The 26,831-nt window shown below is 46.3% G+C and overlaps 3 protein-coding genes across 4 annotated transcripts; 2 read left to right on the top strand and 1 right to left on the bottom strand.

Annotated features, from left to right (window-relative positions):
- Window positions 1-1,569: 1,569 nt before the first annotated feature.
- On the bottom strand, window positions 1,570-12,255 carry LOC119433545 (FGFR1 oncogene partner 2 homolog). Of its 2 annotated transcripts, none has more exons than XM_037700792.2 (4): window positions 12,124-12,255; window positions 11,477-11,562; window positions 3,188-3,539; window positions 1,570-1,876 (listed from the first exon to the last, which is right to left on the bottom strand). In XM_037700792.2, exons 1-4 carry the CDS (start codon window positions 12,166-12,168, stop codon window positions 1,592-1,594), a joined length of 768 nt encoding a protein of 255 aa, XP_037556720.1. In that variant the 5' UTR covers window positions 12,169-12,255; the 3' UTR covers window positions 1,570-1,591. The 2 variants fall into 2 exon arrangements, with proteins under 2 accessions (XP_037556720.1, XP_037556721.1); XM_037700793.2 differs by lacking the exon at window positions 12,124-12,255 and adding an exon at window positions 11,784-11,872.
- Window positions 12,197-14,005, top strand: LOC125939683 (uncharacterized). Its single transcript, XM_037700791.2, has 2 exons — window positions 12,197-12,587; window positions 13,825-14,005. Exons 1-2 carry the CDS (start codon window positions 12,197-12,199, stop codon window positions 13,926-13,928), a joined length of 495 nt encoding a protein of 164 aa, XP_037556719.2. The 3' UTR covers window positions 13,929-14,005.
- Window positions 13,932-26,575, top strand: LOC119433543 (uncharacterized). Its single transcript, XM_049658260.1, has 6 exons — window positions 13,932-13,938; window positions 13,970-14,343; window positions 16,825-17,040; window positions 19,568-19,833; window positions 21,300-21,722; window positions 23,395-26,575. Exons 1-6 carry the CDS (start codon window positions 13,932-13,934, stop codon window positions 23,633-23,635), a joined length of 1,527 nt encoding a protein of 508 aa, XP_049514217.1. The 3' UTR covers window positions 23,636-26,575.
- Window positions 26,576-26,831: the final 256 nt, after the last annotated feature.

Raw genomic sequence — 26,831 nt, forward strand, 5'->3', positions numbered from 1 at the left:
TTATAGACACTTAAAATGTACTGTGCAAAACACTGCAAGTCTTATCGTCACAGTTACTGCACATTTTGGGTGAGGCAACCACCTTTTTTTTTTTTTTTCATGTCACTGTGCCATAGCCTGGAATGGCTGCTCCAGCCTAGGACAAGATGTCCAGCAAATGAACATGTGATCACATATGTTGACACACACGAGTCCTTAACGTTCATTGTGCCTTCTGCTAAAAGAGAGGCAAATCAGTAAACACATCCACCAGCCCCCAAAGTGACACAATTAGAGGTAACAATGCACTTCTTGCAAGGGCCAAAAGTGATGGGCAGTGTGGGTGAGTGCAGATGCCTTGTGCCAAGAGATCAATTGATAGCAACAACCAAGAGCAACACCATAGGACCCTCTCTAGCGGGGGGATTAAGTATAAACATTGACCTCTTGGGCCTCTCACTAAGTTCGGGCATATCCATCTGACAAGCACACAGCACGTAGTTCATGTGGTGGTCATCGTACCTGCAAAGTGCCAAACGACTGCATGGTGCAAAAACAGCCAAAATTTCAAACAGAAGCCCGCGCACCCTTTCTCTCGAGAGAGCCCCGCTTCCAGTCAGAGTCAAGGTCACATGCACAAATGCCATATCATTTACAATACGGGAGAAGGCAGGGACGAAGTGTCACTTGCTGTCGCTAGTCTAGGCAGGAGGTGAGAGCGTCTGCATTGGCTTGTCTCCCTGGCAGCATTGCAGTATCTTATCTCCTCTAACAATGAACCAATTTGAAAACTTATTGTGATGAAATGCTCCCTCGACAATGCCCTACTAATTTCGGTTCATAACCAAAATTTGCAATGAGGCCCCGTGATGGGCCCCTTAATGTGCACCCAAGTATGGAATACAAGTGCTTTTGCACATTACCCCCATCATAATATGGACGTCATGGCAAGACACAATGAATCCACATCCATGGTGTTCAGCAGTGCTACCTAGGTCCCTTGTATGTAGCATGTCCTTTGCTGTAGCTTGGCAAAGTTTGCTTGGTCCCCAGACGATGCACGTGAGGCAACTCGGGAATGGCTGATGCAGAATGGCACCAGGGAAAAAATATACCAGTTCTCTAAAAACCAACATCTATATCATAGAAATCAATGGTACTCTGCTCATGTAGCAGTCTGTTCATCCTATCAGAAAGAAGGACTGGAGTCGTTCATGCAGCAATGACAGGATTTCATCATCAGATCCACTTCATGACTAGCTGCAGCCATCTCCTGCCTCATTTTTGCCTGTTTCAGGTTACATCTTTCGTGTCATAAGAAGCTGTACAGGTGCACAGTAGCATTATCATCAGGCTTGGTATAAATATTGCATTTCATTTCCCATTTCATAATGCTGCCCCCACCCCTACCCCAAATGCAAACTAACACTCGGAGAGTGTTCAATAAACAAGTACTTCAAAAAAAATAATAAAATGCACAATGTTTTCTACCTTATCAGAAGCCTATAGCCCGACACTAAGAGGTAGTATTTCGTGTGCTCAGCCTCACATCCGAAGTGGTGACTCAATTCAAAGATACGAAACAATGAGTGCCGAATGCAAAGAATGTCTTTTATTGAGGGCTGGCTACACTTCCTTGATCTGTCTGCACTTCCACGTCCGCGAGTCCAGCGGAGCCAGCGCGCCGACCAATGTCAAGCAGCTGCCGTAACACCGCATTCTCCGTCGACAGACGCACGAGGGTCTCCGTATGGCGGGCGCCGGCAAGCTCGTCAATCTCGGCAGCGCGGCGCATCACCTCGGCCATCTCGCACACCTTGTCGGCCAGGTGGTGGCAGTCTTGGACGCCTTCCCCAAGGCGTTGCTCCGCTTGGCACACCGAGCCCAGCCGTGCCACCTACACGACACCCACAAAGGCATTGGCTTTGCGCAGGGACCAGGTAAAACATTCTGCACGCCACTGCCGATATCAGCCTGCCTCACCTAAACCCAATGACTAATGACAAGGAATCCCCCCTAACCACGACGAACAATATTTTTCTGCATGTGCACGCACGTGGCCACATCCTTGAAATAAAGTATTGATTGGATGACTGAATGACGAATTGAGTTTAATATCCTAGAGCAATGTGTGCAATATAAAAGATGTTGTAGTAAAGGGTCCAGGTAACTTCTGATAACCTGGTGTTCTTTACCATGCACCGAAACCTGAATACAATAGCGTTATTGCATTCCGCCAATATCAGAAGATGGCCATTGGGATTGGTAACTGAACCCACTACCTCAACCTCAGCAGAACAACACCCTAGCCACTCAGTCACTGCAGCAGGCCGACATAAGGGACACTACTTGCTAGTATCAAAACTTGCTCGAGTTCAGCAGACAGGTCTCCACAGTTTGCATGTCTGACAAATTACATACTGCATAAGCTATCTTTTCATCAAATGGACCTAGCTTATCAAAGAAGGAAGGACATGACTGCATCATAACCTTTTTATTCCTCGCTCTTGTCTTGCGTAACACACTGCTCTGTTCATAATGTTGAAGTAACTAGCCAATCGACTCATAGTTGAGGACGCAAGCCATGGAGCAAGAAACAGTTCTGAATATAAACTAAACTTGTGCCAGTGCAAGCAGACGATCAAATAAAGAAAAGCCATGCTGAAAGGAGTACCAATAAGCAGCATCTCATTTGGCCCAATACCAACCTACGTGTGAGTCATGGCAACCATGGTAATTGAACGGCAATGATTCAGTTATTCAGTTCTTCTTTCAGCCACAAGATGGTGCCAGCATCTATGCGATGAGCTCCCCATTCCCCTGCAGTTTTTATGTCATTATCTGGCTGCCCTAACCGATGTGGCTTGCTGTTTGATCAAAGCCCTACTTCCATTTAACTCTATAGCAATATCTTCAGACAAAGACTGTGATTTCGGCTCATCGACATATGTTTCAAACTGCCGAGCATGTACATCAGAGTACTGCATTTGTGGCACGCAAGAACAGCTGTAGCTTGCGGTCACCGTGGTAACCAGAGCGACAAGGTTAATTTCATTTTTCTCTTGGAGCAAATTGGTCAACAGAGGTGCATTAGTGACGTTAAAGTGAGAGCTTCACTGAAAGTTAGCAACTGCAGCTACAATTTGAGCCCGAGAATCTGCCAGTACTCGTGCGACCCCGCTGCCTAAGTGGTGCAACATTGGCTTGCCTGCTCTCGGTACTTGGCCATGATCAGCTCGAGGGCCGACTGGTGCTCCTTGAGGGCGGCCACAAGCTCGCGATTCTCCTGCTGCAGCTCGCGCATGTGCCGGTTCTCCTGCTGAATGGAGAGAACGAGTGCGGCGCGCGGCCGCGGCGTGGTCGCTACGCAGCTGAGCTGGGCCAGCTCCTCGTGGTACTGCCGCATGGCCTCCACGCCCTGGTTCAGGGACTGGGCCTGAACCAGCAGGCGGTCGGCGTTGCCGTCTTGCTCGCGAAGACGGCCCACCAGACGGCGCGCCTCGCCCAGAATCTGCTGCACGCTCACCGTGCTGCTCATGGCTGCCAACGGACTGACGGGCCTGCGCACCACGCGCAGCCAGAGCTCTTTTCAACGAACACCACTACGTGTAGATCAAGGTCAGGATGACGTAAAGCTGTTCCAAACCTGATTTTATTCCAAACCCGCCTTTAGTCCTCCGTAATAGGTCAGAATGGCTCGGAAAGCCATTTTGACCTGTCACAAAGGGCTAGTGGCAGACTTGGAATAAAAGCGGATTGGATTAGCTTTAAGTTACCCCGGCCCAAACCCGCAAGTCACTCTAAACCTCACAGGGCAACTCCCTTGCTCTTTAACAACGGCTTTTACAGAAGAGTTCAAAACACAAATGAGAGCACACGGAGGACTGTACTAAACGGATGCCAGTAATAAGCAAGAAGACAAAGGTACACATTTTGGGTGAATGTCATCACCGGCTTTTAAAGACGATAGTCTTTCTTGGGCTACCTAAACGCGAAAAACTTGGTCACTCAATTCAACCGCCCGGCCAAAACCAAGCGAGCTACTAGCATTGGTGGCACGGGGTCATACACGTTTATATTATACAGTGCAAAGGTAACCTCAGACTTATTTGAGGCAAAATATACAAGGTCTGTTAGAAAAGTATCCGACCTTTGGCCGAAGAAAAAAAAATGGCATAACTGGAGCGTTGGAAACCTAATCACCCTCAAAGTAGTCTCCTTGGGACTCCACACACTTCTCCCATCGGTGCTGCCATTGTTGGAAGCATTCCGAGAAGGCCTCTTTCGGAATGGAGTTTAGCTCAGCTGTTGTTGCAGCCATAATGTCCTCTCTTGTCTGAAATCGCGCTCCTTTCAATGGCCTCTTGATTTTGCAAACAGACAGAAGTCGCAGGGGGCCATATCAGGAGAGTAAGGAGCCTGTTGAACTACAGGAGTCTGGTTTTTCGCCAAAAAAGTCTGAATCAAGTGCGAGGAATGTGCAGGAGCATTGTCGTGATGGATGCGCCAATTTCCTGTTGACCACAACTCCGGTCTCTTGCGCTGCACAGCATCACGTAGGCGACGGAGGACATCCCTATAGTACTCTTTGGTGATTGTATGACCCTGTGGTGCGTACTCGTGGTGTACCACACATCGCGGGAGTCAAAGAAAGCAGTCAGCATCACCTTGACGTTGCTGTGCACTTGGCGGGCCTTCTTTGGTCTTGGTGAGGTGGAATGCTTCCACTGTAACGACTGGGATTTGGTTTCCAGGTCGTACTCGTACACCCAAGACTCGTCACCAGTGATTATGGTGTTCGTGAAGTCGGGGTCACTGTTTGTGGAATCCAGCATGTGCCCTGTGAGACTTCAACATGAAGTTGCTTTTGCTCCGCCGTGAGCAGCTTCGGCACGAATTTCGCCGCAACTCTTTTCATGGCCAAATCTTCGGTCATAATAGAATGCGCAGAAGAAGTGCTGATGCCCACCTTTTCTGCAATTTCTCGGATAGTCACACGACGGTCCCGCATCACCACAGCTTTCACTTCGGCAATGATCTGGTCATTTCGGCATGTTGATGGCCGACCGGAGCGTGGCTCGCTCTCCACCGATGTGCGGCCATCTTTAAACCAGTTGTACCACTCCTTAATCTGTGTGCTGCTCATAGCATCGTCACTGAAAGCCGTCTGAATCTTTCGAATGGTTTCCACTTGGCTGTCGCCCAGTTTCTGGCAAAATTTGATGCAGTAGCACTGCTCCAGTCGCTCCGTCATTTTCCTTGCAATAAAAAAACCGACAAGAGCACTGCGCCCTACCTCACTCAAACGCTGCATCCCAGCGACTGACGCTATCGGCAGGCGGGAAAAAATTTGCGCATGCGCACGAAGGTTCAAGGTCGGCTGATGCAAGCACGCTTGTTTCATATCCATCAGGTGTTCGAAAAAAAAATAATAAGCTCGGATACTTTTCTGACAGGCCTCGTATGTACATAACCGTGATCTGCAGCGTTAATTTAATTAAGAATACACATTGGACTGGTTTTTACGTCAGTGAATGAAAATTCAGTGCGTTAGAAATGGTGTCGAAGAGACGCTACACGTTAGAAAAAAGCCGACTGAAGCCACGGCTCTGTAGCCGGCTTTAAGCCAACAGTAATAAAAGGTCCCAACAGATGGCGCGAGAGCAGGGCGAACGCGGGAAATTTGAATTGAATTCAGCAAAACCTTCATTGCCTCCATTATGGGAGGAGTGAGAGGGGAGGGGAAGAACGTGAGGGGTGGAGGAGAAGAGAGGGTGTTACGTATCAGAGGCAGCAGAAGACTATAGTCTTTCGACGTCATTTGCAGCAAAGCAAGCAGATATGCGGCGCGGCCAATTTTTTATGGCACTACAGTTCAGAAGAAACAATGCAGAACTAAAATCACGATGTGCTGTTTATCAGCTGGCAAAAGATTGCCAACTATCGATGCCAGCACTGGATTAAGGAGCAGAGGCTTGGCCAAGGGCTGCACTGACGGGGCAAACTCGGAGGGGCCCCATTTATCAAGACATAGTGGAAGGCAGCCCCCACTGTCATCATTAAACCCAAACACCCCGAATGCCTAATCTGGCCCTGCTCAATGCCTCACAAGATTTGGCATGCTCAAGAGCACACCTGAATGTCCTCTGAAGGCATAGGCCCTTGTCTTCTATGAACTGCCCGTGGCCATGCCCGAAAAAGAAGCAATGTGCCTATTTGGCCCATGCCTTCAGTAATTCCCATCCTGAAGTTTCGCTTCCCACAAAATTTTGCAGGTTTATAAAGGCGGTGGCTGCATAATGCTCCCGTCAGGCCCTAGAGCAACCTTGGAAAATAATTCGGCAAATTGGTGAGGCTAATGCAACACGAAGCAGAGCTGGCGACGTTTATTTCACTTGGCAGCGGAAAGTGGTGCAGTGCAACCAGCTGACGAACAAGGTGTCCACTCTTTCAGAAGATCAGAAGAGTTCTCTTTTGATCTCACTCCGCCTCAGTCACATGGTACTGTGGCGATGATTATGACAGATCGCATCACTGCGGAGGCTGCTACACACCACTCATCTACCATCAAAAATGTCAAAAAATGACAGACTTTTGGGATGGTGCTCTCAGGCATTCAGAGCAGACTAGTAGGCACCGGTGACAGCCAGGTAAGTCTCATCAGATGGCAGCATAATAGCGTGGCTACTCTGGACACTTCAACAAGTTAAGGGCAACTCAATCAGGCTATGGAATTTCACCGATGGCTGCATTCAGGTAAACTAACCTTGCAGCTCAGCTCAGTCAATGCATGGTTGTGGTTTGAGTTTCAAGTGTGTACTTGGTGATGCATAATTATAATATGCGCAGCTGCATTGAATTTGCAGCGTACAACAGAGCCCTGCTGAGATTTTAGGAGATCACAGCAAAAAATGCAAGAGCTAGGAACATTTATGAACCATCAAAACAAATAAAGAAAGCACTGCCCTTCTACTAAAATTAACTTACTCACCAAATTTCGCCTTCAAGGTTTAAAACATTGCCCACTGACATCTGCCACTTCATTCAATTGTCCCTCAGCACTACACATTACTCTAGCGCTTGAAGCATTGTATTACCGTCAGCATTTCCATGAGAAGTCAGATAGCCTAAAAAAATGTCATAAACAGGGTACATTAAGCTTTTTTAAAAGGAAACGCATGTTTCACTCCTGAATGGGGTCATGATGCATGATGATCAGCATGATGATCACTTGAGCACATCCAAAACTACTGAAAGTGTGCATCAGACAAAGATGACGATCGCACGCAGACAGCAGAGACTTCTTGTAGTCATATGCTCCAGGACTTCTCATGCCTTTGATGCACCCGCAACCACATCATAACGGTGGTAACGACGATCATGAGGACAATATCGGTGGCTGGGTAGTTGCAGTGTTGATATGTCATGGTTCCCAAAATCTTGTGAATGCGCAAATGACTCATGTGATTTCCATGTGTCATATTTCCTCTTTTGCTAGTATCTTGGTTCAACTGATTCAGTCAGCGAGCTTGGCAGTTTATTGCCCTGGATTAATGAAATATGATGCGCCGGGCTTCAGATTCCATGGCAGAGAACTGTCGTTGGCAGCAACAGCAAGGAAAACATCCGCGTTGCCCAGAATTATGCAAGTGAAGATGCTGACAGCCACAGATGTCAAACATGTGTCTTCCAGTTGACATGCACAAAATGCTGGGATGTTTCTGTCACATGGTACAATCCCCCCTCACCTTCACAAGTGCTCCCAGAGTGTAACATAACATTACAGTGGCAGAACATGCAATCCTTATATTGCTACACTATTGCTCTAGTACTCGAGAACCTGCGCCACTGGTTTTGCTCACCCACTGTAATGTGTCATAAGAAGCCCGAATTGGCAAGGACTAAGACAGTCCTTATGAATGTTCCGTAGTTGCGAATTTTGACTTGTTGGTATGCTATCACAAAGGCATTCAATGTAGCGTAACTAGCACACAGACACAGGAGGGTCAGGACAAACAACACTACGTGTGTGCGTCCTGTTCTTCCTGCATCTGTGTGCTAGTGACGCTACACTGTTTAGCTATAACCGTTGTCCTATGTTAACTTCAACTAAGATGCCAGAGAAGCTAAACATATGTGAACTGCAAACATACTTCATAGTACGGAGAATGAGTTCATGCGAGGGTCCAGGTATGTCAACAATACGCCCATTGAGACTAAATTTCCAGACAGTGAAGTCGAAACATCTCATTAGAAAGTTGTGGCCTCCGAAAGCTCAAGTTGTGGCCTTAACTGCAGGTGACAAAAAACGTAAGTGTCAAGTTCAAATATTCCATACAATACCTGCTAGGCTCAAGGCTAAATCCTGCAGATGACATTACCAGCACCAGCTATAGCACCATGAGGCACATATCAATAAGACACGTCATCGGGTCACGTCAATAGCTAGTACATTAGTTCCAAAGACTACCAAATTTTTATACAACCCACAAACGCAGAGAGATGACTGCTGCATCGATGAATTCATACTTAAGGGTGTGGTCAGACAAGGATAGACTTGGGGGGTCCCGACTATTTTTCGTTTTGAGTGAAAATTTCATATGAGGTGGGCAAATGTGTCTGTAGCAAGGGATCGACCTTTCTTTTGTGAGATGCCTCGCGGATTTCCTGGAAAAAACTTGTAATTCACTAAAGGTGCAGAAGAGCCTTTTCATCATTGGGAAATTTACAACTTTTGTAGAGGTACCACTCAAAAACTAAAACATTGTACAACGGCAAATTTTTTGGGGCAATTATACCTTATTAGAAATACTGGCCCAAGGACATTTATATTTATGTTGAGCGCAGTATTCTTTTGAAAAATTCCTAAACAGCTTTCTGAGCAAGCGTCTCTCACTGCCCCCAAAATCAGTGGCTTTGTGGGGCCATTTTAGCTAAGGCAACGAAGCTGAAAACATTTCTGACAAATTGTCAAAGGGTTTTTTGCAAATTAAGAAAAAAATATGCAGCTACACTACATATATATTTCGTAATAAAATCCAAAAACACCAAAATTGCAAAAGTAGCAAAAATTGTCCTATTTTAACAGAATTTTAAAAAACTGTCATTGCCGATTTTCTTTAAAATTTTGCAGAATGCCCACCCACGACTGATAAATCTATTAATGCAAAAACATGTTCCATTAATTTATTTTAAGCATAAAAGTTTAGCCTATGTTTAGACCTCTGTCTTGTCATAATGATGATATGTGTAGTTTTAATAACAAAATCAAAATTACAATTACGTTACATTCCTAGCTAGTTTTTGTGGTAGTAATGAGAAGTGACTCAGATTGTGTATTTGTTTTGCCTCTTCTGAACCACAAGACGAGTTTAACGTGGGTTTTAACTTTTCAGGACACCATTTAAATTTTCACTGAAAACACAAAATAGTCGGAACCCCCCCAAGTCTGTCCCAATTTGAACACACCTACAATAGCAGCCCGACGGCATGCAATGGCAAAACGATACAACCAAAGTACGCCTGCATGGCATTGCATCCCAGACGCTTAGGTCTAAAACACCCAACATATGTGATCACGTGTTCACTTAACACCGCATAGGCAATTATTATAATGAATGTGCTAAACAAGTATAAAAATTATATATATCAAAATGTGTGTGCCATGTCTGAGAGCCAACACATGGTGTGCAGTACACCCTGTGACGTGCATGAGCTCAGACAAGCACTACAAAAACCATCGCCATTGTTCCTACAAGTCCCCATTACGAAATACCGTGACACAAACACAATATCCGACATGCTTTTTCAAGATAATAATCTAGTATCAACCGTGAAATAACTGCCAACCTCGGTTAGGTTAGGACTCTGATGAAGACAATTCCACTTGTCGAAACATTTGGGTTAAGAGGAAGCTTTTGCTCGGGGCCTCCTATCTAAATGCATGGGAAAGGAGAGATCATTTTCCTCGGCAACCGCTAAATAAATTTGATAAGGTTTGTTGAATTTAAAAGAAAAAGTTAAAAATGTAGTGACTGTTGGTCGGGAATTTTTCATTTAGGTTGTCAACTTTTTAGAAAAATTGGCAAAAATTGCACATTTGCATCTAACAGTACATCTACAGTGGACAAAATTGATATATCATACATGGCTCTCAAATAAACCAGTAATAAGAAGTTTTGCAAATCCCTTGTAAGCAATGTAACAAATTCACATAAGTAGTAAATTAGCAAATCAAATTTGTCCGTTTCAGATGGTCTAATTGATGCAGTTTACAGAACTGCGATATCTGTTCGTGCAGAGCTACGAATTTGTAAACTTCATGCTTTTATTTTTTTTAACTTGCCACTTTCTGGAAATTAGTTTTAAAAAACTCAGGCCCTAAATAGAAATACCGCTTCTGAAATTCTGAATTTTCTAGACAAAAAGCCTTCCCGTTGTCATTATTGAGGGTAATTTTTCTCCAGGTACTTGTGAAAAATGTTGGTGTGCACCTTTTGTCAATTCAATAGCGATCTGTCGTGAAGGCAATTCTGGTGTTCATGTAACCATATTGCTTTTGTTATATACATCATTGCTTCCTTGCAATGCTGCGCAAGCTATTTGTCTTCCAGCCATTTAGTTTGCTTTGTTCTAGATTCACATTATCAATGGTATCGTGTGGAATTTCTTTTGAATGCCCACACTGAGCGTAGTGCCAAAGCAGGAAAAAATTGTGCATATCCCAAGCACTGTGGGAATCAATGATATGCGAAGCATTTCGCTGGTACCTGTCTATCCAACGTTGTATGGGGTAGTTGATATGCAAAGCATTTCGTTGGTACCTGTCTATCCAACGTTGTATGGAGTAGTTGTGTGTGTGTAGGGGGGTCAGCAAACATATTTGTATGTAACGACAACATGATGACGACCACGTTGAAGACGATCACATGGCTACAATAGCATCATTTTTACGCCAGCCATTCAGTCCGACCTCACGGCGCGGCGACCTGTTGGTTTCTACATAGGTATTGGACGAGCACTTTGTCAAGCATTTGCCTTTTCCTCCTGCACAACCGTATATTTTCATTTCTGTATATATATATATATATATATATATATATATATATATATATATATATATATATATATATATATAGTCAGTCAAGTGTAACCACGGACAGAAGCACGAGGGCAAGGAGAGCGCGGCTTGCGTTATGATAGTGCACCGGAGCGGTCACGCATAGTGCACAATGAAATGTGGTAACAGTTGCCTACGACCAAGACCCAACTCTCATGTCAACTTGGGAGTGTAACGATGACCACAGTTACTAGCTCGAATCCCTACTGCTACGCTAACGATCTTACATGATAAAAAGCTGCCCGTACCATTATTGTGCATAGAAAGCCCGTCACAACGTTGAGCTGCGTTTATGGTGCTCAGAATACGGTCCGTAAATTTGATGGACATCGGTCTGCAGTGACCTGGCTGGGTACGGATGACAACTTGACGGCTCACCTTGTTGCGGTGTCCCTGGCGCGCTGCTTGCGTACATGCCTCAAGACTCTCAAGATGCACCCAGCACCCTCTTCGTAATCGAAGACCTGTTGAAGACGTCGACAGGCATTCAAAACACGGCCAACGGACACTTGGCGCGATGAAGCACCGAGAGGGGTAACTGACGCCGAGCCAGACACACTATCGCGAGCAATACGAACTGCACGGGCGCTGTTACCCAAGTTAGCGAGTGAGAAAGCTCCGTAGATTTGTGGATTTGTGCTCGCACAATCTGGATAAACACACAAACGAAGGAAAAGGCACTCACGCGGTCACCGGCCGCCTCCCAAGTGAAAAATTTTTATTTAGAATTACAAATTTGGCACGTTTCGGCTACGGTTTCGGCTGGCGCTGGCTTGCAAGAACAAAAATGTTTGCTATATTTTCTTTATCTTGTAATAAAAATGCAGGTGATAAGTAACTTACTTTTTTAATTCATTTTCATTATAAAGAATAAAATGATCGTTTTGCAAGTTTTAGCACACCCACACTACAGGTTTAGAAACAGTAGTTTCGCATCTTCGAATGCAACTGCTATGGCGCCGAGTACGAAATGCTAAGCGAAAGCGCGTAGACGAGGCGAGCGCGTGTGCTGAGCGCTGAATTACCGCGGCCCCGGCCAACGAGGTCTTCAATCCGCGGCGCAGCTTCATCGCGACAACGATCGGCTGCGACCGACCGATGACCGGCGGCTGGTCAACGGCTGTTTTCGGCGGCCAATTGTGGGCCGCCCGGACGTCCGATGAAGGCCGCTGCCTGGTGCGCTCCTTCGTAGCCCGGGGCCAAGGCGACGCTCACGATGCTGTGCCGAGCACGGCAGAGCTCGTCGTGACTGCGCCCGGCCGCAGGCGCGATTGCGAGCTGACAAGCGTGTCTCGCTGGTCGACCGGGCTCGAGACGCTCGTGCTCCGTGCCGGGAACGCGGTGCACATTTGGGACGCGGAGAGCGGCACGTTCAACACTACTGCGGTCAAGCAGGTGGCAGCTGACGCTTCGCAATGCACCGTGCTCGACGGTCCGACGTTGGTCTCGCTATCGCCTGGCCGATTACTGCTCGAGCCTCTGCCGCCAAGTGAGTCAAAGAGCCAGGGGTCGTGAGAACCGGTGCATTACAAATTACTGGTTGAAGTTAGTGGAATTGCAGAAAACGTTACTCTTTACTTCGTGCGATCGATAAATCGCGCATCTCTTTTCGCTTTATGTTTTGTCAGTTATGCGAATTACGGAGGGGGGGGGGGGGGGGGGGGGGGCGAGTGAAGTGCGTACAAGTCAACTCTGGTCATGAAAGCACGGCGTAAGAGCACGAACTCATTCACAGACGCTTGCTGCCACTTGAATACCATAGCTTTATTACGTAGCTTTAACACAGTAATACATATTGTTGCCGACAGCTGGATGCCATGAACAGTTTGCATTCGAGTGAATGCCCCATAGTGCGTAAGCAATTCCCTAAAAGTTCCTTCATTGCGTTTTTTTTTTTTTTTCCTTCAAATGTGACTTTACAATTGAAGGGATTATTCATACGTGCTATCCAGGAAACTGCGAATCTTGTTTCAACCTTGATCTAACACAACAGGCATCTTGTTTCATTGGTTCGTGCCAGTGAACGTGAAAATGTGGGCTGTGAAAATATGCTGACTTACTTTTCTATGTTTGTTTCCAACCACACCAGGAGATAAACTAGATAAACGTGGGCTTACTCTTAAAAGCCATTGTGTCACCTGCACTACCATGGTAGGGAAGTGCTTGGTTTTAACTGTACACTTAATTTGCTATTCCACATTTAGGTTGAATGGCATCTGTTCACATGATAGAACAGATGCTGTCGAAGCAAATGTGGGCAGGGCACATCAGTACCTGTGCGAAACTGATGAACCAGTTTCAGAGAGCTCTGCAAAGGAAGCACGTGAAACATTTCATGCATCCAGAATGACACAGGCAGGCTGAAATCCATCCAGCCTGTCAGATGAAGTAACGAATGCATTATTGCAGTGACAGGATAGATACAAGTTTTGGCGATATTGTTTTGAACAGCAGCTAGAAAACAGTATGGAGCAGCGTGATCAACATGGAGTCCATGTTGCTACACAAGCTTGCTGCTCATCATGCCACACTTTTACAATAAAGTTTGCTGCGACATCACCTCAAGCAACCCCAGTTAACATTAAGAGCAAAGCGCATGCTCCCATTGATATGTTTTTCTTTTCTTCTTTTTTTTTTTTTTACTGAAGCAAGGAAGGGCACCTAGATTAGATAAAATGTTACAATTCTAATGATGGTGAACTATAATTCAGCTTGTGCATTTGCAGTGGATGGCCCTCCGGTGACAGTAACCTTGGAAAAACAGGAGTCGGTCCCAAGCCATCTTGTCCGGCACCAGCTGCCAGGTAGCTATCGCTGGAGAGGCCTGTGAGCCATGCTGCGTTCTTCTCTGTGTCCTCGCACTAAAGGAAGGTGCGTGCTTTGTTGCGACTTCTGGTACTCGGACAACCCAACTGGCGGCGGACTTGTTCCTGGGCTCTCTGTACGAAAGCTCCCGTCTGACCGCTTGCCTTGTCACGCTACCTTCGGGACACAATGATGCACCGGCCACATCCTGGGACCAGCTCAAGACGGTGTTTCGCGATAATGTGACCGTTGCGTGCACCGCGTCTGGTTCACTGCTGGTGATCGAATCCGGTTGTCCCCGGTATCGGTGCCAGCTGCCTTCGGTGGATGTTGCACGGCTGCAAGGGAGCTTCTTTTGCGGCAGCCTGGACTACATGCTCGTCTGGTTCCGCTCCGGTGGTGGAGCAGTGATTTCCCAGGATGCGAGTGGCCGGTTTCAGGTGAGACATGTATGTCCTGTGCCAAACGGTAAACAACTAGGCAGCCTGGTCACATAGGCCTCATAGGCCCCACTTGCCTGCATCTTAAAAATGGACCCTAAAGAGAAGCACTAAATCGGTTTACACTGATAAAGTACTCTTTTAAAACTATATTTATCTTTAATATTGCGGTGAGAGCAAATGGAAGCTAAAGTCCTTTTTTTTTTTTAATTTCAAGCCAGAACTCTATCGTCGGTACATCATTGTTACTACACAAATTTCGAAGTATTTTTTAGTATTTGGGCCAATGTGACGCCCATCCCATCAAATCAAGGCCACCCATCAAATCAACACTTCTGTACTCGCTGCGGTAGTTTTGTGGTTATGGCATTGCTCAAGGTTGCGAGTTTGATCCTGACCACTGCAGATGCATTTCGATGGGGCCAAAATCCAAAAACGATCATGTACTCTGATTTAGGTGCACGTTGAAGAATCCCAGGTGGTCAGAATTAAAATAGAGTGCCACCTGATTCATAATCAGATTGTGCGCTTGGCACTTAAAGCCCCATAATTTAATTAATGTTAAACACTTCTGCCATGATGCATCTTGTCCTGTGAAGCAATGACAGCTTCTGCCACGATGCATCGTGTCGTGTAAAGCAATGACAGTGCTAACCGTGTTGGAGGTTATGAACAATGGCACACAACAATGCCTTAGGCAAACATGTTCCACTGTGTTTTCTGTGTACTTTGCTGACAAACGGAAAAGGTGCATGCAAGTAATGGTTAACCACCACTCTCGTACTGCACAAACTTAAACATTCCCAGGGGGGGTTGGCAGTTTGCTAATACCACCTAAACAGCACTCATTTCAATTTCTTCATGGGAAATTGTCAAAAAATGCTCTTTTCACACACGTTTGCGAGTGTGCAGACGACTGCGTGTCTTGCATCTTAGTTGCAGTACTCAAAGGCGCTAGGAAAGAAAAGGGATTAAACAAAAGGGGGGGGGTTAACTCGGCCTCAGGGGGGGTTACAACCCTCGAACCCCCCCGTCGGTGTGCCACTGATTCACCGTATATACCATAGCCAATTATCATCAGTCAACGCAAACCGTACAGAAAGTGTCGCTTACATCGATTTCCACAGTGCATGGGAGCCGCATCATTTTAAAAATAATTTTGTCTGCATCTCTCGGCACTGTTCATTTCCCACCAGCGCACGGTGATCGCTATGGCGACAGGTCATACATTGCTTTATTCACCAAATACAAATACCCCCAATAACCTAGTGAACATCACCTGAACCATGGCCTTGTGAATAGAGCACTAGGCTGGAAGGGCTCACTGGTTGGGTCAGAACCCCCATCTGCGTGGACAGTGCTCCGCGCAGACTCGGTGGATGCTGCCACTTCGGTGGCAGCATTGGTTTCATTGCCGCCCTCTTCTTCCTCTTTAACATTCCTGGCGAAAGGTGGACTGAATCGGCTACTATTATTGTGTTTAGTGACATGCTTATGTTTGTGTCTGCTTCCATTTCTCACAATGCCATAAAAATTAAAGTGCCACGCTGGACTAGTCAGCGTGGCACTTTCATTTTTATCGTCTGTCATTGTTGACCTAGAATTTCATTAGCCACCATGGCAATAAAAAATTCAAGGCACACTTGGTCTTGCTGTCTTGCCTACATGTGATAACCAAGTGTGCGGCCACGTCAGTAAAAGCGCCGCAACATCACATGACCAACGGGGTTCGCCACAAGGTGCACACATTGCAAGGTCGTGGGTTCGACTCCCAACAAAGGTTGTGGGTTCGAGTTCCTTAATCAACTCTATCTTAATTAACTGTACCTTTATTAACTTTGCCTTAACATCAGTGGCCCTGGCTTCGACTCCCAGCAAAGGTCGAGGATTCATAGCCTTTTTGGACCATCGTGTGGTCACACCGACGCCGGGTTTTCTGCCTCATGAGCCATATAATGCTTTCACATTAATAGGTAGCACGTGATTTTTGGCACCTTTGGCCTGGCTTTACCGAGAAAGCATGCTGTAGCTTCTTGTACTGTTCCTCGTTACTTAGCTCTGTTGTGTGCTAGCAACACATAGTTTCTTTAGAGCAGTTGAGTGTGAGAGCTCACTGTGGCTGATTATTTTTTTCTGTTTTAAGCAGGTTTCTATATTTATCTTTTAAGAAACGTCATGGTAGGAGCTAGAGTAAATGATCCTCATAATTTCAATGCATTAAATTTGCAATGACACCCAAGATTGAAATTTTTTTTTTTAATTTGAAAGTTGTCTGGAGCCAAAGGCTGCAGTTGAGATCAAATTCATGGGCCCATCATTCTCATGATAAATGAAGTGCTAATCTCACAGCTGACATAGACACTAGTGCTGAATTTCCCTCTAGTGTACTGATAGTTTTAAACTCTATGCCGTTGATCATGTGATTATGCTGGTCCATCTTATAGCCTCTTTGTGAACGAGGCTGCATGCGTTTGCTTTCAGTTGGGTGACTGCATCGAACCTGGCCCCGAGATTTCCTGTGGGGACCTGTTGGGCGTAGGCAGCGAGCAGGTTGTAGCCTGGGAGCCAGCGAGTGGCCGTATCTGCTGCCTGCAGCCGAGCCAGTTTGCAGTGCAAGGCGAAGGAGAGGAGGAAGCCACCGCAGCCAGTGGCCAGGCCTCGCAGGTCCTGGTCGATCTACTGCAGCACTACTCGGGCGTGAGTGGCCTTTTGCAGTCGTACAATCACTGGGGCACTTGTGTCCATTTTATTTTAAAGCAAGAGCCTTTTTTGGCTACTTCAACCACTTTGTATGGTTGGGCAATCTCGCACAATAAACAGTCACACATATGCAGGGACCCAAGCTGTCTACAAGCTTGGGTCGCTAGGTTGGCTGCTGTCTTGCCAAGCAGGCAACTTGGTTCATTGGGTGTGTGCCCGAATTGACAACATCAGCATTGTGTATGTGATATTGGCATGTGCCAATTCTTGGCCAATCTCCCAATGTATGTGCCGACATAAAGTGTATGTGTAGCCAGTTACGGGCCAGCATGCACACTCGGGCGGTGCACATACCAAGAACGGTAGACGAGCTGCCATCAGACCCCTACTGTGCTCTGAATTGCGGGCGTAATCACTTTGCGGAGCTGAGTACGGAGAGCAGCGCGCTACTGCAGCACTACTCGGGCGTGTACAGTGGCCTTTTGCAGTCGTACAATCACTGGGGCACTTGTGTCCATTTTATTTTCAGAGCGAGGGGACACCGTCGAATGTGCCTCCAGGAACGAGCCTTTGAAGGCGACGACCAGCTACTGCGGCAGTGACGGGCAATGTGTCCAACGCGAGAGCAGTTGAAACATATGGGTTGGTAGTCTGCGTCCTCCAGTCACTTTGTATGGTTGGGCATCGCGCACAATATAACAGTCACACATATGCAGGGACCCAAGCTGTCTACAAGCTTGGGTCGCTAGGTTGGCTGCTGTCTTGCCAAGCAGGCAACTTGGTTCATTGGGTGTGTGCCCGAATTGACAACATCAGCATTGTGTATGTGATATTGGCATGTGCCAACTCTTGGCCAATCTCCCAGAATGGATGTGCCAAGGTGACACAAAGTGTTTGTGTAGCCTTAAGTATATTAAAGAATAAATTGGAGGACGCTTAAGCTTTGTCTTTAAGAGTGGAACACAATAGCATTTAAAGATGCTACGCTTCCCGGTAGCTGCAGCTTATGTAACCATAATGTTTACTGGGAAATGCTGGCAGCGAACGCTACGCACGAAGGCGAGCTTCCTAGTAGAAACACGGTCTCTCACGTGGGCCGATCCAGAGGTAGTGCACAGCCACGCCAAAAAATTGCATCATTTTCAGGTTCTGTTATTGTTTCGCGCGTTTATTTTTTCAGTCTGAGAAAATTTAATGTAGAGGCATGCGCTGTCGGTATTTTGTTTCATGACATTTGTTTCTGGGCTGTCATTCTCAAAATTCCATTCTTTACTTTGTAAAGAATGAAAGACGAAGTGTGAGCAACTTTAGTGATAGAGTGGTGTGGCAATATAACCCGCATATACCGCATGTCATATAGCAAGGCGTGGCATATACATATACCTAAATATATACGGAAATATTTCCTCACTGAAAACTCCACCAACGCTGACACCGGATTTTCTGCAAGACGGGGCCCTTAATGCTATCGCATTAATAATACATAGATTTCAACTGTGTCAGTGAATTACCCTTCCACAATGCAAGAAAACCGATTCTTACAGCAAGAAAATGTTTGGTATGCCACAAAAAGACGCAGGAAAGAAATACAGGTGGCGAGGCCACCTTGAAGTTTCCGCACCAGCTCCCCGAGACGTCATGGATTTTGAAGCTGTCTGCTTAGGCCTAGTTAAGTTTTTATCGGTGAATATGGACTACATTGTGTTCTATAAGAGCCAAAGACTGAACCACAATGGCCAAAATGGGAAAAAAATACTTTGCAATCCGTGATGTCACACTCGCATACCAGCCCAGGAGTTCTGACACGAAAGTAAAAAATGAAGTTTTGACCGCAATTTTCTATTGTAATAATCAACCTATTACTGCAAAATCAATGAAGGTAGTGTTCTCATAGAATACATTATCAATCTAAACTAACTCAGTTTTTCTCTTTCGTTTCCCCTTAAAGTGATAGCACCCCATCCGCAACAGACACTTCACCGTTATTAAGCATGGCTGTTTGATGGATAGCCATTGCAATGAAGTTTCAGCCAGGATACTAGGGATAGTGGGGGCTGCTCCGGAGCTTCAATTGGGGTGCAGTCATTACAACATACACTGTGTAGTGGTAGCATCTGGCATTGTGGTTGGCAGCAAGATTGCCACTTCATGTGTCTGCCGATGTGCCTATAAGGTTTTGTGAATGACGGATATGATGGGCATATGCAGCAGATTACACAAAAAAGCTATCGCTGACTTTGACAATCATCTTCGATAGTCCGTGCCACAATCTTTTGCTTCTTAATGTGCCACTACAACAAAGTATTGGACTGCGCAGAAAGCCTAGATTCAAGTAGTGTCGATACAGAACAGTCTCGACGCAAACACTTACGTTTGATATACGAGTGAATGCATCATGAGAAGCTCACAAAAGTAGGCATTTTTGATACCTTAACCGAGAAAAAAACGCAGCCATGTAACCTATCTGCAAATCCAGCAGGGGCCTACATATGCATTGTGTTCACATTTCCCTTTCCATGCACAGGCCAGCCAGGCAGCTCTTGAAAAGCTCAGAAGAGCACGGGAGCAGGCAGAAGCACTCTTGCATGAGACCACTCGGCCGTCGTTGGCCGCTGACAGCAGCCCTATCAGAAATACAGCACTGCTCCCTGTGCTTCCATTAGAGCAGCATCCAGCGGAAGTGGAACAAGCCACACAAGTGCCAGAAGAAGCCAAACTGCTGGACTCCTGGGCTCACGTCTGGGGTCGTCGTCTGCTCCTGGGATTCCGCTTCAGCCGACCACCTAGCATGTGAGTCTCGGTTCAAACGTTTAGAGGAACACCTAAAGGACTTGAAAAAGAATGACTTAGTGCCAGACAGCTACTGGGTGGCTTTAGTACAGCATTTTGGCCATCTGCCTAGATGCACTCAAAATGGCTGTGACCTTCTGCATGAATGTCTTCAGAGGGTTTTGCTTCTGACCACAAGTTCAGGCTCGAGCAGCAGCAACCACATTATGTGGAGCCAAAATGAAAAAACACCCATGTGGCCGGTGCGCTCGACGTTAGTCTGTAGACCTTCACAAGACACTAGAGGAAAAATAATAAGCTGAGTTATTTCAGTAGCATACATCTGTTTAGCAGTCTATCATTGGTGTCTGGGTACCAATATATGACTTAGTTGTGTAGAAAAACTGTCGCCGAAATGTCCTGCTGCCGCTCCTCAATTTGAATCACCCATGCCAAAACTGAGGCCATGACGTAATCTCCACGTCACCACCTCTGCCGCCATCTCTGAATCAGCCACTCCTCTCTCAACTCGCATTGGCGCTGTTCCTCGAACCTCCCGCTTCGTATCCGTCTCCCGGCTAGCGGGCGGCTGATGCCGCTTGGTGCCCCAACGTCACACCACACGTCGCATCAGAGTGGCTGGTGAAGCCATCCTGATTTTCGATTTTCTCGCTTACAAAAAGCTCTGTTGTCACTATGGGCAACAAATTCGTTATCACAGAAGCTTAATGTTTCAATCTAGCTCGACTTAATATTTTCCTTTAGTGTCCCTTTCTCCACAGCACTCTCGTAGCTCACTAGTACAGTCGGGACAAAAGTGCTCACTCTATCAATCAGTCGCAGCTCGTACTGGCTGCTACAGTGTACCCACAGCACCCGAGCGCAAGATTGATGTATCTAAAATGTCAGCTGTGGGATTCATGTATCAGCTGTTTTGATGATTTCAAGTACTATGTAGGTGTACTCACATCTGTCTGTCTAGTAACCTCTTTTTTTTTTTTTCCCCTTACTTCACTGAGAGAGTGTATCCAAGCACTCTGAGCTTAAGTGCAATGCTTGGAATGAACAAGTTGAATGTGTTCCAAGCGGTCAATTTCGACCAATTCAATGTACCATAAGTTAAATGTACTAGCCCTGACCACCTGGAAATTTGACGATGTGAAAGGCTCGTGACAGGAGGCAGCATGCATCACAGTGTAAAAGTGCTGTGAGCACAGTGGCCACTACAATGCTAATCAATGTGACAATGAAGACAGTGCAGAGCTAGGCTATCAGCCATCTTGACTGTTATGCTAACTTTGTAAATAGGCTTTAAATAAATTTTGACTTACTGCTGTATTGGTAATATTTCAGCAGAGGTGCTTTTTTCAGTACAAAAGGGAACTCTGCAGCAGACTTGTCCTGGACTGTTCTGCTATACCAGCAGACAGGGACGCCGGTTCAACAAATCAACCATAAATGCGCAGCCTTCCCTGCCACTTTTGCAGGGAGCATCAGCCACCTGCTGTGCTCGTAGCGAGTCCGGGAGTCACGTTCGGCGTCAGGACATCACTCGAGGAGGATGCGCTGGTGGTCGGCGCCAGCTGCTGCCTTCCTAGTGGTGCTGCTGGCCCCATGACGGTCTGCGTCCTGGGAGGCTCCGTGCTGAGGCACCAGTGCAAAATAGACGTGCAGCAGTTGCCCTGGTCCAAACAGAGCCGGGTACCATCGCGGCTCGCCCTCTGGTCGCTCACCGCGGCGCAGCCTAGCCGCCATTTTTCCACCTCAACCGCAGTATTCTGGAGGCTGTCATCCCTGGATGGCTTGACGCGGCTGTACAGCACTTTGTACGTCTGCTGCGACGGAGCCTCGCCCCTCTTTCAGGCAAATGTGGAGCTGCTACCCGAAGGAGGGCTCTGCCTTCGTGCACAGTACGTTCCCTGTTCACTCTTGTCATACGACATGTAGTACTGCAGTCACACGCTCACTTTCAATGACTGTTGAAATGAAAGGTCACTGAAATCCGTGAGCCCTGTTGGCTGCTTTCCGCAGGCTCGCACTAAAACACAAGTTCTGAGCACTTCTTAAGCACTTAAGCCCTTCTTACAAGTTGTGAATGCGAACGCATTAATGTCCAATTAAACGCCGCTGAGCGGTCCCTTGCAGTTTTGCGCTGCGAGTAATTTACCATAGAGGTAAGTGCTGCCTGAGCCAGCAAGCCGCAGCAGCCTGCAGTGGCAACGCCGCATGCCACCAACATCCTGCACAATGAGAGACCAAGCAAGCAGGGCTGATGAGTTGCGAAGCCAGGCTCCCAATGCCTTTGCTTCTGCAAATGGCCTGTAAATAGCGTTGTTTGTCGAAGCGAGAACAATGGCACAGAAGATGATCGATGGTGTCTTCACACTTGCACTTAGCACACATGGGTGAGTCCGCCATGCCAATGCGATGGTAGTAGGAGTTAGTGAAGGCTACGCCCACCCACAGCCGACACAGAAGTGTTGCGTCAGGTCGTGAAAGGGTGGTCGGTAATTGCAGTTTCAGTGATAGGTCAAGGCTGTATACTCGACTGTTAGAGTTCTGCAGAGCATGGCACTAACTCAAAGTGATGGTACGCGCGAGATTGCAAAGTTCTCTTGGAGCATCTACTCTCGATAAAGGTAAAAAAAATGTTGGTGCTCCAGCCTGGGTACGTTCGGCAGCGTCATCAGCGAGATGATTACCAGGGATGCCACAATGTCCCGGCAACCGCTGAAAAATTACATCATGTCTTCAGTAGGAAACGGAATGGCAAATTTCGTTGATTTGGGACACCACTTGGTCGTAATTTCCATGTCGTAAACTTTGCACACTTTGTAGGGCTGCTTTCGAGTCACAAAATATTCAAATGGGCAGTGCACGCAGTGGTGACCTATGAGAGGCAGGCAAGAGAATTGAGGAAGTACCTTTCTTTGTCGTCTGCAGTGTTTTACTAATACCACCGTGACAAATGTGTTGTGCACTCCACAAAGCTTCCCGTCACTTCAGTGCTACAAGCCAAGGTACAAAAATCATAAAAGATCAATTCGAAATATTCACTAGGGTAAAGAGAGAAATTCCCTTGATCTCCGGCTGGTGTGTTATAGGTTTACACAGCACTGATTTAAGTGACAGCTCAGAAATTTGCCAAATGGCCTTTTACTGGACACGAACTTACCTTTCGGCCTTACTTTCATTGAATTGGTTCAGATCATTGTTAAGTTTGCCGTCAGTAGAGAAGTTCCGTGCCGTTTTGTGTGTTTTCGAGAGCAGACGATGTTCCGCAGCAGAGGGACCCAACGCGATTGCTCTCCTGATTGGATGACAGAAGCTGTAGCTTCCGCTTCACTGCCAACGAATTGAGAGACAGAGCATAGAACTGTCCGCTGTTGTAGCTCATGGAATAGACTGCCCACACTGACTCTTCGTAGTGTTCTGTGCTACCTCCTTTGTGCATGGTGTGTTATTCCTCATCAATTTTTTTATTTTCATTCTAATAATCCCCCTTCCCTCAGTGTAGGCTCACAAACTGGCGAGTGTCTTGTTGACTTTACTGCCTTCTTTGTTTTCCCTCTTTTTCTTCAGGGACGAGGATCAGCTCTCATTGTTTGAGCAGTGGCTGTGGCGGCAGTTGCCGGGCGCCAAAGAGGGCATGACGCGGGTGTGCTCGCCGGCTGTGCAAACGCGGCTGGCTACCCTGCTTCGTTCCGAGGTGCAGAGAGCGCGGGCACTGCTGCACGAACCATACGCGGAAGCCCGTCGCTCACTTCAGGACACCGAGTGGCGCACGGACTTCCTGGCACAGCTGGTCACAGACGAAACGTGACGCCTTCTGGTTCACAGTTTTGGAGCCAGCTTTTGAGCTTTCAACAGCGCTACGTGTCACGCAAACGTCCATGCTCCAGCTCGGCAGAGATCAGCGGTACTCGGTGACAAACCTATGAAATCGGTACAAACTCCACCCACAAAGCTGTACTGCAACCGCCCTCTGTGCCTCTACACTCCAAAGCATATAGTTGCTGGCAGACACTGATATTAAAACAGCTTCGCCTGCACAGTGACATCACATAAATGAGTGAACGTGATTGGCTGGAACATTTATATGAAGTATCCTCAAGTTAAATAGCAGTGGTTTTTCGCTGCATAAGGTCTTAGGCTGTCACCAACTGTAGCACTCGGAAATGGTATGCGTATGCACCCATAATTGCATGCATGTATATAACCCGCATCAATAATGTAAGAACAAAGTTGATGTGCGAATTATATGTGATATTTTGCCCATATTGTAAAGCAATGCACTTTGCAGTGCCTTGAGGTTATAGCTAGGAATATTTAGGTATGCTACAATTTTATGAGGACAGCGTGAAGTGCTGAAGTGAGCCCTCATTATCCTTCCACGTGGTGAAGTGTCACATTGGGCTTGCATGTTAAGCCGCCAAGTTGAGAGAAAAGGCAAAGCACTTCTCTCAGATGGATGGATGGTAGGACTAGACCCACAGAAACCTGGTGGCGCCAAAGCCGAGCTTATTCTGGTGGGTAAACTTAACACTATCAAGAACAGCCCACCATAAAATTGGTATTTTGCCACATGGTACACTAAAATGTCCACAACAACCACACCACACCCTTTGGTTTACCATCAGCAGCATTACAATTGCTAGTGCAATGCTACAGTTGTTCAAGCTTCTTCAGAATCATGTGTGCCACATCGATTTCTCTACAACTTGGCACAGGTTCGTTGAAGTTTAATCTTTGAAGTTGAATCGTGTTGCATTCTAGCCTCATTTTTTTAGAGCGGTTAAGTGTTATTTGTTCGCAAATAGTGTACCATATTTACTCGTATAATGAACGCACCCTCACTTTTCCAATCAAGACGTGTTTTTTTTTTTCCCTCGCATAATGATCGCACCCTGAACTTTCTGCCGGAAAGTAGTAGAGACACAATACGATTCGGCGTTTGATAGGGCGTTCAGCGGGTATGATTGTATCAGACGCCTGAATGATACCGTGTGTCTCCTACTTTTATTGCAATAGCAATTATGGACACTCCAGGCGCATTTTTGCCATCGGAACCGACGATCGCGGCTCAATCTCCCGCATTTGCAAGGGAGGAAAGCCGGGAGGAAATGCACCGTATTGCATTGCACACATGGTGCCGGGGGAGGGGAGGCAGGGTGGGGCGGCACAGCAACTGCGCGTTGCGCGGCCGCACGCACCCTATTTTGAAAGCAATCTGCATCAGGGGCTGAGTCTAGGTGCGACGGCGGCTTGTACCTTTGTGTGTGCTCCGTCCTCGCCGGTCATTTTTAGGTTGAAGCGATACACAGCACAAAGGTCACTTCGCTCACTGTTGCTGCCGCGCTTCCTCATGTCAGCGTTTTGACAGCGAGTGTCCGTGGTCATCGAGTGTGATGTGTTCATGTTTGCCTGTGTGTGCTGACACCATGCTGGTTAATTTACATACGCTAGCGAATGTTCGAAAGTTTATACGGCCAGTAAAACTACTTTCCTTAGTTCATATAGCTGTCTACACATTTACTGTCGCAATCGATGGTTCGCCTTTCGGGCGAAACTGCAACTTTTTTAGAGGTGGCCGGGAAAAAGATTTGTTCAAAATTTTACCTCGCCTAATAAACGAACCTTCCAACTTTGTGCTTGCTTATATTTTGAGAAATAAAGTATGTTCATTATCCAAGTGATTACGGTATATTGTCATGCAATTCCCACCAAAAAAGCGTTGACATTTTGCAATATGTGTATTGCAATACGTAGACAATCTCTAGGCTCGCTCATTCACCATCAACTATAGGTGATGTCCAAAACATGACGTCTTATGATGTGTTTCTGCTATAGGTGCGCGCACTTAGCGAAAGCATAGCCTTCAAGATATGTTTCACTTACTCAAAGGCAACCATTGCTGGGGCGTGGATTTTGCCACCACCTATTTTTTTATATTCTAATAAATTGCTTATGTTTACGGTGTTCTGAAAACATTTGAATGGCAAGTGGATAGGTGAGGCTCATCATTTCCGTACAACAAACTTTCAATGACGAATCGGCTTCTCAAGAAGCCTAATTTTAAAAACAGAGGCTTTTTTGAAGCCAGAAAGACAGTGTATACAAAATCCGTGTCCTGCACGTCATTCACACATTGCCTTGGCAACTATACTGGCTGCAGATACGAACTCTAATGCCATGCTTCCCCATAACATTCGAAGCATAATGAGCAGCACATCCATCACTGCTGCCGCTTTTGCACATGCTTGAAAACATCTACTCATTGCAGCAGTAAGTTGGAATCCCCTCTCTGTCTAGCATGTTCTCATTAAGGAATCCCTCGGCTATCTGGCCTGCTCCAAGTGTTGCTCACAAATGCAATAAATGCTTTTTGAATATACACATCGTCCCTTGTATCCTTGATCACGAACCTGAGCACAGTTGTCGAGCAAGTTTATGTCAGCTGCGGAGCGAGGAATGCCATGTGACGTCTCCTTTGAAGCTCTTCTGAAATGCACAACTTGCGCACCGTATGTTTTCACATTACCGACACAATTTCTCTTTGATTGCTAAACAAACGTAAGGTAGACATGTTCTTAAACTTTCAACTTTAACTCGGTAATGCCCGACATATTATATACGCTACGCTGCGTTTACTGTCTCAAAATTCCGATTTAAGCATGGCAAACTTAACGCATAGCCTATAGTAGTGTTTTCGATTATGCTAGAGCAAGTTCACCAGTTGTTGATATTTCCAGCAAACCAATGATAAATTGCTATACTAAGTTAGTTTTACCTCAAATAACATTTCGCTGTTGTGTTTTTTGTACAAATGTACTATCCATGGCCAGAAGTAAAGGTGAACAATTCTGATTTTCCTTCATGTGGAAATGTGTTTGGGCATTGCAGGGTTAACAAAGATGTTCTTGAAATAACTACTTCTGGCCTAGTAGCATAGTAGCAAAGCTGTCATCCCGAATTAGAATTTGGGCAAGAAGCCTCGTAACGCAGTTGTGCTCAAGTTG

The sequence above is a fragment of the Dermacentor silvarum genome, chromosome 11 (assembly GCF_013339745.2).
Source record: "Dermacentor silvarum isolate Dsil-2018 chromosome 11, BIME_Dsil_1.4, whole genome shotgun sequence".
NCBI classification, from domain to species: Eukaryota; Metazoa; Arthropoda; class Arachnida; order Ixodida; family Ixodidae; genus Dermacentor; species Dermacentor silvarum.

Bases quoted from the DNA above. Each gene is read 5' to 3' on its own strand.
- LOC119433545 (XM_037700792.2), bottom strand. From the start codon at position 12,168: ATGAAGCTGCGCCGCGGATTGAAGACCTCGTTGGCCGGGGCCGCG. The intron at 11,563-12,123 runs GTAATTCAGCGC...CGTCTTCAACAG, and splicing joins CCTCGTTGGCCGGGGCCGCG to GTCTTCGATTACGAAGAGGG. The intron at 1,877-3,187 runs GCAAGCCAATGT...GGTGTCGTGTAG, and splicing joins TGGCCAAGTACCGAGAGCAG to GTGGCACGGCTGGGCTCGGT.
- LOC119433543 (XM_049658260.1), top strand. The intron at 19,834-21,299 runs GTGAGTCTCGGT...CCACTTTTGCAG, and splicing joins TTCAGCCGACCACCTAGCAT to GGAGCATCAGCCACCTGCTG. The intron at 21,723-23,394 runs GTACGTTCCCTG...CTTTTTCTTCAG, and splicing joins GGGCTCTGCCTTCGTGCACA to GGACGAGGATCAGCTCTCAT.
- LOC125939683 (XM_037700791.2), top strand. From the start codon at position 12,197: ATGACCGGCGGCTGGTCAACGGCTGTTTTCGGCGGCCAATTGTGGGCC. The intron at 12,588-13,824 runs GTGAGTCAAAGA...GTGCATTTGCAG, and splicing joins GCTCGAGCCTCTGCCGCCAA to TGGATGGCCCTCCGGTGACA.